The sequence below is a fragment of the Triturus cristatus genome, chromosome 4_2 (assembly GCF_964204655.1).
Source record: "Triturus cristatus chromosome 4_2, aTriCri1.1, whole genome shotgun sequence".
Lineage (NCBI taxonomy): Eukaryota > Metazoa > Chordata > Amphibia > Caudata > Salamandridae > Triturus > Triturus cristatus.
The window spans coordinates 567303320-567323271 of record NC_140586.1 but is presented as its reverse complement, the minus strand read 5'-3'; the positions used below and the strand labels follow the sequence as shown (position 1 = coordinate 567323271).

At 44.7% G+C, this 19952-nt stretch overlaps 1 protein-coding gene across 1 annotated transcript in view; it reads right to left on the bottom strand.

Annotated features, from left to right (window-relative positions):
• The window catches only part of LOC146834707 (uncharacterized), a 293340-nt gene that overhangs the window by 65998 nt on the left and 207390 nt on the right, over positions 1–19952 (bottom strand). The window contains exons 42-46 of the mRNA XM_085602223.1: positions 19251–19505; positions 16986–17246; positions 13747–14007; positions 7993–8247; positions 896–1159 (exon numbers count right to left, since the gene is read on the bottom strand). Coding sequence (XP_085458349.1) covers positions 896–1159; positions 7993–8247; positions 13747–14007; positions 16986–17246; positions 19251–19505 — 1296 coding nt within the window. The remainder of the gene's footprint in view (positions 1–895; positions 1160–7992; positions 8248–13746; positions 14008–16985; positions 17247–19250; positions 19506–19952) is intronic.

Sequence of the window (19952 nt, the reverse complement as noted above, 5' to 3'; positions counted from 1 at the left end):
AGGTGTCTAAGACGAAGAGGTGAGTTGAGGATGATAGTGAAAGGAGACAGAGAAATAGGGTATCATCGACGATAGTGAGACAGAGCGCAAGGTGTGAGGAATGCGGATAAGGGTCCTCCCTTTGCGAGAGAGGGGTTAGGATAGAAGTACCAAAGGAGCATGTTGCGGGTATGTGTGTGAGGTGGGTAAATGAGAATGAGGAAATAGACAGCATAGTAAGGTAAGGCAATGAGAAGGGTGTGTGTAAGAGAAGAAGGCAGGCAGGCAGACAGAAGAGTGAGTGGTGAGAGGAAGGGAGAGAGAAGGTGAGTTATTGTGGAAGAAGAAGCCGGAAGAGATTACAGCGAAATAGAATGATGGGTAAACATGTGCATGTGAGGGATGAGGGTAAGGCAGTAAGAGAGAAGGGTGTGTGACAGAAAGGATGTGCGCTTCATGTTCCTCAGGAATGTGTATTACTTCTGGCCATGATGACCCCTCTTTCTCTAAAGAAGGATGTAATCCCATAGTCCTAATGTGTTATTATTCCATACAATTTCACAACAATCAAGGCAGTCAAATTGCCTATTGCATTCAACCTGCTGTGCCTCTGATGAGGAAACTGAAATGCATAACCTGACAACATCAGACCACAGATGATAGATCTGGCCAAACTAGTTACTGTACACCAGACCTTCCACAGCTAATGATGTCTTAGTTCAAATGTTCCCTTAAACACATCACATGAGTATCCTGTTTTCCTTGGTGATGGTATTTCCTCCACTCTTTCCACCAAGCTCTTCATGCCCATAGTCCCCTCCCTGCTTTTTCAGTCTCCCTGTCTGTCTCCACCATGCATGGGATTTGTAACAAGAAACACTTTATCAGCTGAGCTCTGTTCAGCATTACATATTACCAGATTCCAGAGAGAAGCTGACGTCTGAAGTCGTGTTACTGCTAACCCCCACTGCAATGACTGTGAAGCTGTATTTGTTTCCACACAACAGGTTGTCAATCTCGCAGGCTGTGTTCTGTGTCTGGCAGCTGTGGGGGCTTCTGTCGATGCTTCCTTCCGCTATCACTATGTACAAGACTGCTCCACTGCTGGGCTCCCACGTCACTTCCGCAGCAAAGCCCTCATGAATCAGGGTGGCGGATATATTTTGTGGGCTGCAGGGGGCTGAGAAAGACATTAAAAGACATGAAAGAGATGGATGAAGAATATTTCATCAACAAAGCCTTGTATGACTCCAACATTTGTGCAGCAGTGTCACCACAATGCCTTTTATCATTACAGACCAGACTTGGCAGCTTCCTTAACACTTCTTGACAGTTCCAGATTGCCAAATAGGCAAAGCAGGCACTGGCTTACGGGCCCCACTCCTTTTAGGGGCCCCACGTCGACGGATCAAAATAAAATTGATTAGATCTTAAAAGAAAATTACAACAAGCTTTCTTAAATTGTTTCCAAAACAGAAAAATCAACTCAAAGAAACGAAAACTTTACATTAAAGACTCCACTGAATATGACATCTTGCAAAAGGTAGACTTCCAAGATAGCCAGAAAGATTTTACCACAAACAAATTGAGGAAAGTGAATATTTAAAGTTTTGTTGGTTTATTTAAATTTTAATATATATATTTTTTGTTTAATATCATTAATAATTATTAATGTTTTGCTTTGGGTAATAAAATTGGTTCATTAAAATTGTTGGTTGGTAAAATTAAAAATCTAGTTGAGAGATAATTTGTGGGGGCGAAATTCCGACTGCCTAGCGGCATCCACGGGTTTTAATCCGGCACTCTTCTTGATGTAGAATTATGAACTCCTAGCTCAAAAGGACCACAGGACCTATCAAGTCTCCATAATTCCTTTCTGACTGTAGGACCCAGGGACCCTACTCATTCTCTTGCTCGAATTTGATTTTCCCAAATCGTATTCCTCTTTTCCTGTGCATTGAATCCCTTTTACTGTGTGGACCACTAAGCATGTGAAGGGGCCCACTGTGCATTCTGCATCTCAAGAAACTTCCATAAATTCTAAGTAACTCTTACCTTTGCTGAGATTTTATACTTGAGATTTGAGTTTTGAATTTTGCTCCATTCTACGGCCTTGTGGCTAGCTCCTAAAGTCAATCCTCACCCTACGCCTTCTTCGTGGCTCCTAAATGTTCACAATTCCAGACAAGAGATTTTCCTGACCAGCATTCCTTGACAACCTGGTCCTCACTCCAACAGGAAATCACTGCACCAATGTGCATCTGAGGCTTAAATCAGGTGCAGAAGAAAGAATAGGAAATCCAGTATGATTAATCCTGCGTAAACCATTCCTTTGAAGTACCTTGTATGGTTTGCCAGAGATCTCCTTGTTACTGCTACTTGCTAATGCTTCGGCCCAGTTGTTCATCTCCTTTGGTTTCACTTATTACATCTGAGCTGACCTGGGTGCCTGCTTCTCAGTTGTAAACCAATAGATGGACAACCCTTGGCCAATATCTATTGCTAATAAAATGAAGACCCTAGTCTTCGGCAGTCGCAAAGACATCTGGTCCTATAGTTCTGGCCTCTTTTATACTCTAGATCCTAAGGGAAAAAGCATACAGCGCCTCGCCTGTAATACGCTGTCTCGGAATACCCAAGGTAAATTCTGCGCCCATAACTCAGGTTTCTATTATTTTTTGCATATTTATATAGCGTGAACTCAGCCCGAAGGTATGGGAGTGCTTTACATGAGCACCAGTTACATTACACAAGGGGACATTAATTTCTTGGAAGTAGGGGAGACTAAGCGATTTGTACAGAATAACAGGATGTTGAGCCAACGCCAGACTCAAACCTGGTTCCCCAGCTCCAAAGTTGACAACTCTGGCCATTACGCCACATCCTCACCCTTTATAGGATTCTACAGTAAGGCACAAGCCAGCACCTGAATGCTGTAGCAATGATTTCTTCCCACTTTAACATGGGCAATAGTGTTTACTCCACGACATACTTTGCCTGTTCACGTCAATCCACTGGACCATCACTTATGTGGCCTTCTTTTATCGCGAAAACTGCAGCTCCATATTATAATGCTAGTGTGGTGTTGAATATCATCAACTTTTTTTTTTTTTTTTTTTTTTTTTTTAAAACCTTTATTCGTGCATATTAAAAGAACAAATACGGGCCTACAACCTTCAGGCCGGCCACGATACGGTTAAGCACTGATACAAACATTACGGCCCCTGTGCTTCAACGGTCAAGATTAGCAACGATTTATGAATTATACACTGGAGAGATCCTTGACACCAGGGGGAGGAGAAGTGAAGGTTAATTTTAAAGTTTTTCAAAATAATTTTATCAGGAAAAAAGTCAGTGAAGAGTAAGAACCAAGGAGATTCGAGTCCGCACGATATCTTCACCACACGAGAGAGCAGCAGCATCATTAAAACAGCAATGGAAGTAAAATCTCAGGCAGTGAGGCAATGCAGTTATATAACAGGATAGTCACATGAGCAATTACGCACCCCTCCAGTGCCGCCCCCACTCAGTCAACCCCACACCCGGACCCAGAATCGAAACAAGTATAGTACAGAAACATAAAAAGAAAAAAAAAGGCCCATAGAACTAATTAGAAACAGTAAATTACCCCCCCACCCTACACCAATGCGGAGGCTACGGCCTGCCCCCCCCCCAGCATAGTGCCTGTCGCCCAATAAACCCGAAATATAGACAAGAGAGAGAGTAAGAATAGAGTAAAAAAGGTAAGAAAACAGTACACCTATGATAAAGGGGGTGAGAAAAGAATAGGACTATACCAATCTAAACTCCCAAAAAGAAGAAAGTGGGGAGGAGCCTACGTATCATCAGAGCGCCCTGAACCATCGGCCCTCTATGGCCTCCACACACTGAGAACCCACTACACCAAAAGCGGTCGTGTGAAAATGAGTTGTCACAACAATTTAAATGACGGAAGACAGATCGCGACGAGTGCGCACAACATATACATACAGTTCCAGTCCCCGTCCAGCCCATCCGTGAAACCATGGCGATATAAATCAGTCTAGCCCTGGCCCGATCGCGGGCTTGAGATTAAGCCAGCCCCTACATGAAGGCCCCGCACCCCGTGCAGACAAAGACAATATGGCCGCTTGGGGGAAGATGGTGAAATAGAATCACAAAATGGCCGCCGACCATCTGTAGAGGTCCCTTTGTGCACCACATAAAGTCCAGACATGGCATGTAGAGTACAGGAGTTCCACAGAAAAGAAGCAGTAGGCCACCGTGAACGATTCCTAGAGGAGGTTAGGTGTTGCTCAGCTGGATACTCTTGCAGGCGCGGTGAGGCAGGCAACAATGAAGCAGGCAGCAATGAACGGGGAAACAAAGTATCCGCTGTTGAGCTGGAGAGCAATTGATCCTGGGTGCCGGGAAAGCCAGATGCAGGCACCAGTGTAGCACGATCACACACAGCCGTTGCGTCCCCGCAAGAGGACAAAAGCACTGGCAGACCCACGCCGTGTTGATGACAAACGGAGCGCTCACGACCCGCAGCCGACAGCATGGAGTCAAACTGCTCACTCAGTGCCTGCAAGCGAGCACACATTTGTAGACGAAAGTCCCGCAGGACAGCCAGAACGGAGCCGCATGTCAGCGGAAGCTGCACCCCCACATCGGCAGCAATCCGGGACGGCACTGTGGAGCTGGTGTCTGGTGGAGGGAGGGCGAAGCGGGCAGCGGGCAAGACCGGAGTATCACCCCCCAGCCGCGAGCAGGCAAACAACGCCATGTTTTACCGCCGGACGGTACAATGGCCAGGGGGGGGGGTCGTAGCAAGAAGTCAGTTCCCCTCAGGTCTGCGCCGCAACAGAGAAAGCCAACAGTCGCCTCCCTTCCCTCGGGTTCTCTTTGCAGCCGACTAGGCAATAGAAGAAGGGGGTCGGCAGCCTCCCACAGCGCGGTCCACAGATCGGGGCAGGAGACTCGCCGCACCGGGGCTTACCTTACAGCCCCAGCCCTTCAGACGCAGGGTGCAGGAGGTGTCTGGCCGTCCCTCCCCAGGCTCATCTGGCGACAGTCCGTGGTGTGAGGTGAGGTCGGGACCGCGGGGCTCGGGCTTGCGCTAGCGGGTCCGGTGACTGCGGAGCTTCCAGGGGGCCGGCAAAGGCCACAATGGAACAGGGGTCCAGGGCGGAGGACAAAAGCACCAAGAACTCCGGCATCCGGGCGGGCTGGGACTTCGGGGAAGCGCGGCGTGGACAGCGCGTCGTCGCACACGTTTCACCTCGAGAATCGGCGAGGATGGGAATCAGGATGATAGTCCGAGGCCAAGGGCCGACGGAGCCGGGCGCTCAAGCGTCTGCTCCGGTCGCCATCTTGGCTCTTCCCCAATATCATCAACTTTAAACTGAAATAATGGAATGCTTTGTGTTTGATTCCCTTGATTCTTGTTTGTTCAATCATTTTTAAATGTTCAAAATGCTAGCACTTGCCCCATTACAAGTCTAACAAAGATCACCAGCTAAAGGCCTTTGCCGCTCATGCCCCAAGCCAATACAACATAATCTTATGCATGACCTACGAGTGCTTTGCCAGTATTGCTCCTCCGCAGATTTGTTGACAGATTTCAGGTTTGCCTACCTCTACCTCATTTCAATCCCCAGTCTTGGAACTGTGAGGTGCAGAGGGAGAGCTCTGCAATAGGCCTCCTGTTCATCCTTTGACTTTGAAGAGTGGGAAAAGAGCGCTGCATGGGGCCTCCTGTTCAGCCTTGAATCTGTGAGGAGCAGAGGGGGAGAATACTGCAAGGGGCCTCCAGTTCAGCCATTAATCTGTGAGGACCAGTGGGAGAGCACTGCAAGAGGCCTTCTGTTCGGCTTGAATCTGTGAAAAGCAGAGAGAGCACTGCATGAGGCCTCCTGTTCAGCCTTGAATCTGAGAGGAGCAGAGGGGGAGCACTGCATGAGGCCTCCTGTTCAGCCTTGAATCTGAGAGGAGCAGAGGGGGAGCACTGCATGAGGCCTCCTGTTCAGTCTTGAATATGTGAGGAGCAGGGGGAGAGCACTGCAAGATCCCTCCTGTTCAGCCTTGAATCTGTGAGGACCCAAGAGGGAGCACTGCATGAGGCCTCCTGTTCAGCTTTGACTGAGAGGAGCAGGGGGAGAGCACTGCATGAGGCCTCCTGTTCAGCTTTGACTGAGAGGAGCAGGGGGAGAGCACTGCATGAGGCCTCCTGTTCAGCTTTGACTGAGAGGAGCAGGGGGAGAGCACTGCATGAGGCCTCCTGTTCAGCTTTGACTGAGAGGAGCAGGGGTAGAGCACTGCATGAGGCCTCCTGTTCAGCTTTGACTGAGAGGAGCAGGGGTAGAGCACTGCATGAGGCCTCCTGTTCAGCCTTGAATCTGTGAGAAGCAGGGGGAGAGCACTGCATGAGGCCTCCTGTTCAGCTTTGACTGAGAGGAGCAGGGGTAGAGCACTGCATGAGGCCTCCTGTTCAGCCTTGAATCTGTGAGAAGCAGGGGGAGAGCACTGCATGAGGCCTCCTGTTCAGCCTTGAATCTGTGAGAAGCAGGGGGAGAGCACTGCATGAGGCCTCCTGTTCAGCTTTGACTGAGAGGAGCAGGGAGAGAGCACTGCATGAGGCCTCCTATTCAGCCTTGAATCAGTGAGGACCCGAGCAAGGGGCCTCCGGTTCAGCTTTGACTGAGAGGAGCAGGGAGAGAGCACTGCAAGGGGCCTCCTGTTCAGCCTTGAATCTGTGAGGAGCAGAGGGGGAGCACTGCATGAGGCCTCCTGTTGAGCCTTGAATCTGTGAGAAGCAGGGGGAGAGCACTGCATGAGGCCTCCTGTTCAGCTTTGACTGAGAGGAGCAGGGGGAGAGCACTGCATGAGGCCTCCTGTTCAGCTTTGACTGAGAGGAGCAGGGAGAGAGCACTGCATGAGGCCTCCTATTCAGCCTTGAATCAGTGAGGACCCGAGCAAGGGGCCTCCAGTTCAGCTTTGACTGAGAGGAGCAGAGGGGGAGCACTGTATGAGGCCTCCTGTTGAGCCTTGAATCTGTGAGGACCCCAGAGGGGGCACTGCAAGGGGCCTCCTGTTCAGGTTTGACTGAGAGGAGCAGGGGGAGAGCACAGCATGGGACCTCCTGTTCAGATTTGAATCTGTGAGGAGCAGTTACAGAGCACTGCAAGAGGCCTCCTGTCGTTCAGCTGCGAAAATGATAGGCGCCATGAAATACTCACGACTCCTTTATGCACCAGTTGACAAGTTGGTATTCAGTACTAGTTAAAGTTATGATGCAGGTAATTAGAAAGTATAAGAAAGTTAGAGTAAAAAGTCATTTAAAACACATGAAATGGCTATTGAATCAACAGTAAATGGCATGACTGCTTTAAGAACAACTTTCCCTACATTTTGTTGTGCAGACAAAAATATATTTCAAAAACTGCAGTTTTTATTGACCCCGGTTAATGGTTTCTAGATAAGCTCTACTGCTGACACACACAGCATTTCGTAAGTGGGTCTGTCTGTCGCAGCAGACGGTTCTAAATTTTCCTGATTCATCTAATCTGCGTCATTAAAATGGGAATTGAAATCTGCAAAAAAAATTCATCGTTAATTTCGCATAATTCTTGTGAATACTACAATTACTACCCTAGTTTGTGAAGAAATCTGAATGTGGATTTTACCATTATAATCGGGACTTTCGTGCCGCTTTTAAGTTGTTAAATATTTTTTACAAAATCACAATCACCTGTTTAGTTGCTTATTTGTGAGGAAAATGGTATTAAGGTTAATTTGCGAGAAAATCGCACACCCACTTTCCACGCTAACCAATACTCGGAAGGAAACATAGACGGCTTGTGATAAAGAAAACTATGCCAGTGTGCTGCATAAGATAAATGGGAATTTCTGGAAACTGTGGATAGGCCAAAATTCGGGAAATACGTAAATTTGAGCAGAAAAATTAAAAATGTGCGCATTCTTACATTGGATACAATACAAGATGATTTTGGGAGTAAACCGGGCACTTACATGTGATGATCTCCTTTGTGAAGTTCGATGTGATATTACACTTCTCATTCTTGGCTGTGACGTAGGCGATGTACACTTGCCCACACGCTAGATCGGGGATGTCGCAGAAGGTGTCGGTTGTGATGCAGGTGGCCACGTGCCCGTTGCTTCCTTCGACCGTGGCTGTGTAGGACGTGGCCCCTTCACAAGGCTGCCAGGCCACCGCGGCGGTGTTAAGCACGTAGTCTGCTGCAACAATATTTGGCTTGCATGGCTCTGAGTAAGAAAATAAAACAATGGTTAGACAAATCAAAAAAAGGATCCGCGTGTATAGCTAAAACATTTGGGAGACGTTTTTAGGTCTGGCTTGACTGTGTAGCTGTTCCACAACTTTTGTGATCAACAATAAACTACAGAGCATTAGAGTACAACTGAGAGAGGAGTTTCGGCTTTAAGAACACGTTGGTTTCCCTGAGTATAACATTTGATAGGGCTGAAGGTATGTACTTCCACTGAGAGAAGTGCATGCATTGCACTTTTTGGCTCCTGGGAAAGCTTACATTGAATACAGCGGGACTGAGTTATGTTGGCAAGCCAATGAGCATTGCTATAGGTCTGATCTCTTATTCAATTCATTTAAGGGTTGTTAAAAATGGGGGGGCAGATTTATGAGCCCATTGCGCCACTTTTGCGTCACTTTTCCCATGTTAAAAGTGACGCAAAAGTGGCGCAAGGGGCTCATAAATCTGCCCCCCGGGGTCTCTAATTGGCAGAGGTTTCTACCCTGTTTAAGTAGGGACCACAATCCTAGTCATGGTAAGTCAGACACACAGTCTAAATTAACCTGTGCTTCATCGCTGGTAGCTTGGCACAGAGAAGTCAGTCAAGCTTCATTTAGGAGGCAATAATAAAAGTATTTGTGCAACACTTAAATTACAATAACCTAGTGCAAAACACCATAAAAAGACTCCACACCAGCTTAGAAAAAATGGAGAATATTTATCTGAGTAAAAGAAGACAAAAACAACAAATATCCAATAAATAAAACTCGAGATATGAATTTTTAAAGAGGAAACTGTGATATAGTGCTTAGCAGTCATTAGCGCTTAAAATGTACTTGAGGCCGCGCAGGACAGGGGTAAATCCAAAGTTTAGGCCAACCGTGATGGAGAGCAGGCCAGCTACTGGACCCACACAGGGCCCGCTGAAGAAGTACCTTGAATGGAGGAAGCATTGCAACTCGATGCATCAGTTCCGATTCACGCATTTGGGTCCTGTGTCATCTTCTAACTCTTTACGATGCAGGTGCTGGATCGTCGTAGAGCCATGCAGAGATATCCTCGGATCGGCGCTACGTCGTCATTGCGCTTCGAAGTCAGGACCCGTGTCATTGTTGAGCCAGACTATGATTGCCACTGAGTCAGCGTCAAAGAGCACTGCGTTGGTTCCGATGGGCGCAAAGTCATCACTGTGCCACACTATGAAGGAAAACAGCTGCAGAACCTACTTTCAAGGCCCAGGACTGGATGTTCACCTCTTGGCAAGGCAGGACTCACTGTTGACAGAGTCTAACAGCTGAAGAAGAGTGGAAAGAAGTCTTTGATGGCTCTGAGACTTAAAAACAGGAGGCAAGCCAGCAAGCGAGAAACTTGGGTTCAAGGATGTAGAGAGCAGGTCCGGTCCTTCTCACTTCCAGGCAAGAAGCAGCAGCCCAGCATAGCAAAGCAGGTAGCAAAGTGTCAGTCCCTCCTACAGCGCAGCAATCGGCAGGCAGTAGGCAAATGCAGCAAAGCATTTGGCAGAGTGGCAGTTCCTCCTACAGCACAGCAGCTCTTCTTCCTGGCAGAATGTCCTTGGTTCCAGCAGAGAGCTGATTCCATGGTGTCAGATGTCCACTACTTATACCCAATGTGGCCTTTGAAGTAGGGAGACTTCAAAGAGATGTAGTGAGTCTGCGGCCAGGACCTTTCCTGCCCTGGCCGCAGACTCGCTATAGGAGGGTATGAAACCCTTTGTATCGAGACAGGCACAGCCCTATCCAGGTGCAAGTGTCAGCTTCCCCATAAGTTGTGTTTTCAAATTGTGAGTCCAGAGACACTAAATTTGATTTTCCTATCTTATCCCATTGGGAAACTATAATTATAAAATGTCACATGGTAGTTCCCATGTTAACCTATGGGAGAGATATGCCCTGCAGTAGAGACAAACGAATTTAAGAGTATTTCACAACCAGACAGGTAAAACTTAAAAGTACATGTCCAACTTTTTTAATACACTGCACCCTGCCCTTGGCGCTGCCTAGGGCCTACCTTAGGGGTGACTTATATGTATTAAAAATGAGGGTTTTGGCCAGGCACGATGGATAACTTGCCAGGTTGAAATGGCAGTTTAAACTGCACACACAGGCTCTTCAGTGGCAGGCCTGAACTATATTTAAAGGGCTACTGGAGTGGGGGGACAAGCTGTGCTGGAGGCCCACTAGTAGCATTTAATTTTCAGGCCGGCCCTGGGCACATGTGGTGCACTTTACTAGGGACTTATAACGACATAAATAATCCAATTGTAGACTAGCCAATTTTGGAGAACAGAGCATCTGCACTTTAGCAATGGTTACCAGTGGTAAAGCGCCCAGAATCCTAAAACCAGCAAAAATGAAGTCAGCAAAACAGGAGGTCAGAAGGCAAAAAGTCAGGGGAAACCACGCCAAGGATGAAAGGTCTAACATAGGTGGATTGTTATTACCCTGCTGAGAAGGATTATATTACATTGGATCTTATAGATTAAAGTTGTCGGTAAGGATTTTCGTATTGGTTGCTTCCTGTGACAAACTATGGATGTAGATTCTATGCTCTGTGAGAATCCATGTTAGGTCCTCAGGAGAGATAGTATTTTGCATAGCCAACTGTAATTCTTTGTACTTGTATGACTCTGTGCCTGATGGTTGCTTTGTGGGAAAGCTTAAACTCAAAGTAGTAGCCCAGAATTAGCTATGGTGATAAGCTATATGCCTGAATTTGAACCAGGAAAAGAATGTCCAAAGCCATAGTCTAAGCTGATTATTATGAACAATTAAGACCAAAAGAGTACACCTAGCTCATTTGTAAAATTAATGTTTTAAATTCAGTATGCCTTTAACAGTGGGCTGTAATTACATTGTGTTACAGGATATAGATAGGTATTATGTTACATGTAATCTCACTGATTACCATAAAAGAAAATGTTTTTGATGTTGCCCACCCACCCTGACAATCCTCGGGGGATTTCACAGTGATGATTCTTGTTAAGGCCTAATGAGAGGGGCCATATATTGCTTTGTAAATTATGTTTTTCTACTTATTTGCAATTGTATAACTAAATACATAATGGTTGCCAGTTTTTGTACATTTTAATAGGCCTGACTGGTTATAGGTCAAGTCAATGGTAAAGGGTAAAGGCTTTATTGGTTAATTGGGGAACGTTATAGCGGATTCGATACGTTTGATCTGTTTATCATGAAATGTCATGACAAAGGCAGGAGGCCTGACTTAACTATTGTGAGAAGCATGTGTTAAAGGCAATACTCTTGAAGGATGGATTGTTATTACAATGGTCTGAAGCCTGTATGAAAGTATTTTGTGACATAGAATCTCACAGATTACCATAGGAGTCAATCGTTTTAATGTTGGTGCACCACCACCCAAACAGAATGTGCACTATGATAATTCCTATTAGGCTCTCTTAGGAGAGTTTTTATTTTGTTTTGACAAGGGCAGGTTTGTACATATTTGCAATTTTTCTATGGCATACAAGGTACTGCCTTGTGGGACAGTTTATGCCCAATACTGTAGGAGACTGGCATATTGACAAGCTGATTATAAATGTTATAGGGCTGATTGTGTGTTAAGAAGAGTTACATGCAGTGGGCCTGACATTTTTTTTGATAAACAGATTTTAATTAATTTTGCACAAAGAAAATGAAGAACAATACGACACACATTTGGCTTTCAGATAAAAAGATATAATGTGATTGCAAGGCACTGGCATTCAGTCGATACAATACATCATTACAAAGCAGCAGCAACAGTGGCACCTCCGGCCTTAAGTAGTACCATGGATTTACTGGCCTAACCACTTCCCCCATATTCGGCCATGCTTAAGTGGCCAACCCCTGGCCTCGTAGACTGGTCTCTCCTGCAGCGCACACCAATCCACCCCCAGGGTCATTGTGAGAGAGTGGGAGGAGAAGGGGACTTCTATTGGGTAGAGATATCTCGCTTAGCAACTATAAGGTCCGTCCCTAACAGTGACCAGTCAGCCTGTGCACCTCTTGAGCCCTCAAGGACACCCAGCAGAAGCATTACGGGAGAAAGGAGGACCCTCTCAGTTAACTCTCTTACTACCGCAGACCAGAACGTTTGAATTATAGGACACAGCCAAACCACATGGTAAAAATTGTCAGGAGCATCGCCACAATGAGGGCATGTAGGCTCGTGAAGCAGTCTTGCTCGGTGAAGCCTAGCTGGGTAGAGATAGGCACCATACACTTAGTATGTTTGGACCAGCCATAGTTTGGAAGAGGTTGTGATCCTCCTTAGTGCCATCAGTGCGTTACACCAATCCTCATCCTATAGAGGTCCTTATCATGCCTGACATCAGGCATTTAAGGTGGTACACGGTGTCCGATGTATTAACTATCAAGATTCGATACATTTTAGAGACTTTACCTTTGCCCAAATCACCCATCAGAAGTTTAGCCTCCAGTGAACTGAACTCGGGGAGTAAGTCAGTCTGGGAGGAATGCAGCTGAAGTACATGTCTCAGTTGAAGATATTTATAAAACTGTGTATGAGTCAATGGATATGTGGTTTATATTTCTTGATATGAATGCATGTGTGTCCCTGACCAGACATCCCCAAATCGTGAGATTCCAATAAGATCCCATCGTCCGAAATCCTGTAAAGATGCCACCTCCCTCAAGCAGATACCATGCCAGAGAGGTGTTCGTTGTGTGAGTTTGGTGTCCTAGTGGGTGTGTCGTTAAGCTGCCCTCCTAGCTTGTAGGGCCAATTTGGTCACTGAGGGCATGGAGTTAGGAATGGTAGAACCGTAAAGCAAGGATAAAAGTTGGGGGAACCCCATAGGCATTCGTTCCAGAAGAAGGCCTGACATAATTACTGTGATATGCAGATGTTACAGTGAAGAAGCATTTAAGGTGGATTGTTATTACTCAGAATTAGAGCCTATGTGGAATCTCTCAGGTTACAGTAGAAGACAAGGGTTTTGGTTTTGGTTACCCCTATGACAAACCACAGGAATAGTACATTTGCACTGTGAGAATCCTTGTTAGACCCTCTGAGGAAAGATAGCATTTTGCTTTGCCAACAGCGATTTCGTATACCTTTGTAATTTTATGACTGTATTCAGGATGGCCGCTTTGTGAGAAAGCTTACGTTGAGTACAGTAGGCATGAGTTAGTCATGGTGACATGCCAATGATAACGGCTATAGGCCGGATTGGTGCTCTGGGAAAATTTATCCCAGGTGCCATTGGTCTAGTCAGTTTATCATGAAAACCTCAGGATGCCGTGCCTGATCTCCAAGTTGAAGACTCGGAACAGGAAATATTCAGCACATCTGGTGAACACCTCAACACAGTATAATAGAAAGTGAAGCATGCATTGGATGCCATTATGGAAACCTATGAGACAAAACATATACCCCGGAAGGTATTCCGCATGCTACTGATCTAGATAAATAAAAAAGACAGCTTCCGGAAAAAAACTGTTTAGATGTCTACCTGTGGTGAAATATGCTGTAGTACTTGCAGCGCTCTGACAGACCCCATCGGAGGACCTCACTGTGATCGAGTAGTTGTTCCCGCATGCTAAGCCTGACAGCATGCAGGTACTTTCTGTGGAGTTGCACAACACTGGTACGCCATCTTTTCCTATCGCTGTGGCAACATACGATGCAGCCCCGCTGACAGCATTCCATGTCACCAAGATTGTGTTGTTTTCACAGCGAACATCAGCAGTCAGATGCTGAGGCGTACAGGGTACTGCGAGGAGAGTAAAAAGAAAACATGGAATTTATACAGAGAAATATTTCAGTGTTAACTCTATAACTATTTCATTTCTTTAAAAAAAAACATTGAGGATTTTGACAGAAGGGAAGTTATAACACATTAGTCAAAGCCAAAATGAGATAAAACATCATTATAGATGATATCTAAATAATAATAAGATATGTTATGAAGAATCTCTTTTACTTCGTGCTCAACATATGTGGAGTACTCTGAGCAGGACAGAATTGCTTGTTGTGAGATTGAAAGTGGATGACAGTGAATTGATACTGGCTGAGATGTGCAGGTTGAGCTAGCAATTAGGCCTGCCAGGTGAATAGTTGAACATAGAGCTGCAAGGCTCCTCTGATGATCTCTAATAGAGTTGTACTTGAGCAAAGGCTCCTTGATAGCAAAGGGCACATCTATCTAGTATACAGGAGTTATGTAATGTAGAAGGAATAGGAAATTGGCCCGACACGTACGCTCAGTGACAACTTGCGAATATAGTGATTTCTAACTGGTTGAGGTAGAGAGGCATCAAATATAGTCTAACTACTGCCGGACTCAGTGACGTAACAATATCCCCCAACCCCACCCCCTGTGTGGGGGAAGGCTGAGCTCCAGGGGGCCCTCTCCGGAACTATGCACGGGCAGGCTTGAGAGCTCCTGACTGGGTCCAGAGCTTGGGGGGCCCCGCCCATGCACTTTGAAGGGGGGGCACCTCAAGTTTTGTTGCGCCACTGGCCAGACTCTCTGAGGAACTCTACCAGACTCGCTGAGAGCCTCAGAGTTTTGAGATGGAGGAAGAAGTCACTATGTGCACAAGATGGGTAATGTAATGTAATCCATATTTGTAAAGTACAAATGTATCACCCCTTAAGGTTTCAAGGCACTGGGGGCCGTCTGGGAGATTAAATGAGCTATGGCCAGAGTCACATGGTGCTGAGCTGAGCTGCCGTCGGCGCCAGGGTTCAAACGGGGATCCCCGCGCTCTGGAGTCATCTGTTCTGGCTGCTGTGCCTCACCTCTCTTGTTTCATACCCATGACTAGACATGGTTTCCAGACATGGTTGCAAAAGAGAGGGGCATAGCTCGTACTACAGGAGGGCAACACTAGGGAGCTATTTAGGGTGCTAGATTGCCCAGATAAACATCTAATATGGTCCCTTGGTGGCATAATATTGCTTTACCTAGGACAGGGGAAATCCTTGCACAACCTGGCCCTGGGCAGCATATGAAATTCAAACTATGTAGAAAAAAGGACGTGCATATACCATGTATAATGATGTGCACAGGGGGCTGCATATACCATCAATAATCGACAGTCGCTCCATAGTAAAACACTTGACATGGATTATAAACTCATTCTTGTAGTACATCTCGATGATGTGCATCATGCACTCCTAAGAACAAAAGTAACCAGAATGGCTTAGATATTAATGTCTTATTAATTGGGTGAAGGATGATAATGAAGGAAAATCACTTCAGCAGGAACAGAAAAAGACATACTTGTGGGAAAACTGTTTTTTGGATGGTGTCAGGGAATTTTGACCTGGGATACAGAATAGAAAATTTTGTGAGGATTTACATTCGATCATTTAGGATGGGGGAAAAAAGAAGTACCAGAGATGGAGGGTGACACATACACTCCTGTAGACAAAATGGAACCAAGCAGTTGTCTTTAAAGCTGTGTTAGATATGTGTGAGCATTTTAAGAGGAAGCCTAAGATCTAGCTTCAGGAACAGAGTTTGGCACTAACTTTTTAAGTGGAACAAGCTTAGGACACTTGGCCCTTTTCCTTGAGGCAACTTTGATCAAAAACTAAAGTGTCAGCTGAATCACTTTTGATGTAGGATAAAACTAAAAACATATTATCAAGCCAAACCATTGATCCTCAGCACATTAGAACCTCCTATTCCGTGATTGGGAGCTTGTGCAACCATTTAACATGCTCTTCCCAAAATAGGCATGCAAACCCATCAGCAAGCTTATCTCACCAAAACTCCCACTAGGATAGGATCTGTCAGATGCTCCTCATAGTCACTCTTCTTAATTGCCATTGCTTCTGTCTTTCCTGAAAACCTTCCCTTAATCAGCTCATGACTGATTGACATCATATTTCATTATCCAGATGTAAAGCACCCTGAAGGACTTTTAATCAATATTTCAGTCAGTATAGACGTATTGAAGAGGTTACTGTGACTAAGTTTGGCTTGACAGCCTAAGTGTCTGCAAAACCTCTTGTTATGAATGATTTCATCTATACTTAGAGTATTCTTTGGCTCCACACAGAGGAGTAAATCTCTCTCACTGCATTCGACTGGCTATTTGATGTGGCATTCCATCTCCCAATGCTTGTATTGTAATGCATTAGGGACTACTTTAAATTTCAAAAGCACCCTCAATCAAAACACAGTCATTTGCTTATCTCATTGATGCATTGTATGCAGAAAGCAGCCATTTTTGCAGAGCTATCTGCTTTGCCTATGCTTACAGTTGTAGAAAAGGCTGGCTAAGAGGTGGTCAAATGGTTGTGAAGAAAAAACACGTAATAGAGTTGTAACAACATGAGGGCCTGACTTTGAAAATTAGTTGCAAAAAAAACACTCCCTTTTGGAAACTATCACCAAGTAAATGATGGTAAGTTCTTGTAAAGAAGGTGAAATAATTGAAAAGTCAGTGGAAGATTGGATAGTAGACCAACACTAATGTGGCAAACAAGGTGAGGCCAATGAAGGGTGTGGATAGACATTGAGATGTCATTGCATGATACCACCAAGGTGATTATAGATTCTGGAAAGAGAAATAAGTAAAGAAAGATGATCAATACCATATCACCTAAATAAATGGAAGCCAAAGAAGGGACTGGCAGCTGTCGGAGATTGTTAATAGGGAAGCAAAGGAAACACCCCAGGGGTGATATTCAAGTAGATCATGTGGAAGAAGGAAGTGAAGACCTAAAGATCATTACCGGCGGCGGTTTCCACCGGCGGGCTTGCTGGACTTTGGTAATCTTCGCGGACGGCTACTACGGTCACATTGTAGAATTCACCGCATTGAAGACCTGGGATTTCAACGTAGGTGGCATTTGTGGCACTTGTGAGTGTTCGGCCATCTCTTCCCACTGCAGTTGCAGTGTACGATGTGGCTCCATCACTACTGTCCCAGGTGACGAATAGAGCGTTTGTGTCACAGTTCACGCTCGACTCCACCGCTGGTGGTGTGCATGGTGCTACAAAGGTACAGAAGTTGACAAAGTCACAAATTGGTAAACCGTTACATTTTCAAAAATACTTTAGCTTCATACTTTATGATTTAAAATGCAAACAATAATAATAACAGGCAACAGGAACACTTGAGTTTTAAATGTCATATAGTTTCGTAATGCTGTTTTGTTTTTGCTGCATATGGAAGTTCTGCACAGGTAGGTAGATAGGTGAAATTATTTTACTCAACAGAGTATTACAGCCACAATTATATTTCATTTGATTTTTTAATAACTTAAAATTTAAATCTAACCTTTGGGTAGGTAACGAGAGTTTAGTTGACAGGATAAAGAACTTAGGTGAAAGGGGCTATGCACCAAGAGGTTTCACTCTGTAGTAGTGAGACATATATTCTACACCAGAAAGACATCCATGTACTGTTCTGTGAGTAAACAGCCTTTACAATTAGGTTTTTACCACGTTGGAACTTTACCACGCATGTTTTTAGAACGCGTATGCTTTTACAACGTCTCCCTTTAACATACATTTAAGTTAAGTTCGGGGGTTTGGGGGTCTTCCCCCACAAATACCTTGTTTATATATATATAAATATATATATATATATAAACAATGCGTGGTAAAAGCATACACTGTAAAAGCATATGCAATCTAATAAAATGCGTGGTAAAAAATGCATGGTAAAGGCATGCAGAGTATTTCCCAGTGTTATTCCATCATACAACACTGTTGGGAAACCGCCTTTACAACAAGGTTTTTACAACATTGTACCTTTACCACGCATTTTTTACCACGCATGTTTTTTAAATACATTTGCTTTAACACATATGCCTTTACCACACATTTAAGGTAATTTCGTGTTTGTGGGGATCCCCCCCCCCACAAATACATTGTTTATATATATAAATATATATATAAACAATGCGTGGTAAAGGCCTACATTGTAAAAGCACATGAGATCTAAATAAATGCTGGGTAAAAAATGCGTGGTAAAGGCATGCAGAGTATTTTCCAGCGGTGTTCCGTCATACAACCCTTTCTGCGGTCATTTCTTGTCTTTAGTATATGTAGTAAGTCGAATATTTTGTGTGCTGAAAGGCTTTGGTACTTACAATAAAACCACTGAGTTGTTGAGAATCTGGAACAATTCAGGCTGCTAGAAATCGACTATTATCAGTCTGTTTTGACATGTAATCTGTACTTCGTTTTTATGTACCCTTATCATTTATTCATTAATGGTTGGGAAAGTTTGAATCCCTCTTTAGGATTCCATAACCTTTATTAGTAAGGTGCCTTTAGATCTATTTTCTGTCCTTTTCCAACCCAGTGCACATTAGTTGTAATAGTAGTTTAGGCCAACAGTGGTTTGTAGGGTCTCTCTAATCTAGTAAAGCTACTTAAATTGTAGGGTGTAGTATGAGAATATTTTAATATCTCACTGCATGAGATCATTACTGTAAAGTCTGAAATAGGATAAGACCATGTGACACATGGATGATCTAATAAATTGTCATCCCTTCTCCACACTTCCTTTGGGTGGGTAGATGATGCGTGTTGGCAATTGCAACAGTGCTCAATTCAGACTTTTCGATTTATTATGTGATTTACACAATCTTATCTGGGAGATTCCATTACAGCTTCCTGCACCTTAGTAATTGGAACTCCTGGGTGACTGAAAAACGCTTAATTCTATGACTAATGACAATAGTTTGTTGTTTTTAAATTAGGTAAGCGCTAAATACAGGTAATGAGATAAGGGCTATACTACCAAACTACAAAAAAGAGAAGAAATAAGGAAAAGGGGAAAAAAATAAAAAAGAACTCAAAACATCAGAAGAAGTAAACGGACAGAATAATCGATGCATTGCAAGAAATAAGAGAATGAAAAGGGAGAGAAACGAGTAAACTGAACACATGACAAGTGGAATCGAAGGAAAGATGGCTAGTAAGGTAGCAGAGGGGCAGTTAGATAGACTCCCCCGGAGATTACTGTTTATTACAGGCTACCTCACCTGTTGTAACTTCAATTCCCGGGCTCTCGAATCCATTGTAGACTCCGTCGCTAGCCTGTATGGTCACTGTGTACGTCTGTCCACATTCTAGGCTTAGAATTTCACAAGTTGTGTTGGGGGTGGTGCAGGTTGCGTTGACAACACCGACTGCAGTTGCAGTGTAGAACTCTGCGTTGGCTGCCTGATCCCAGGACACAATGATGGAACTGGCGCTGTGGCTGGCATGGGCTTCGAAGGAAGCCGGGACGCATGGGACTGAAAGGAGGAAGCGGGAGAAACGATTGATCAAGTATAGGTCAAGCAGTCACACCGTTGTTGTTAAGTGCAGTAAGTGCTGAATATTGCTCGGCTTATTTACAAGCCCCTTGCGCCGCAGGTGCATCACTTTTCACCATATTAAAAGTGAGGCACTGGAGGCGCAAGGGGTTTGTAAATAAGCCCCAGAGTTTTGAAATCTTATTCTCTCTTCAGGGGCACAAACTTTACTTATTGCCTGAAAAAATAAGTCTTGCCCTATGGAGGTGGTGGCTTCTCTCCGACACAGCTACTTCCGGCCGTAGAGGACAGACACAGAGATGATGGTATTTGACACCCACATACAGCACAGGAAACAAAGTCATCTAAATCTGCAAACAACATTTTCCAATCAAGAAAACTATGTAAAATAATGTTTTTCTACTTTTACACTGCTCTGGCTTCCTC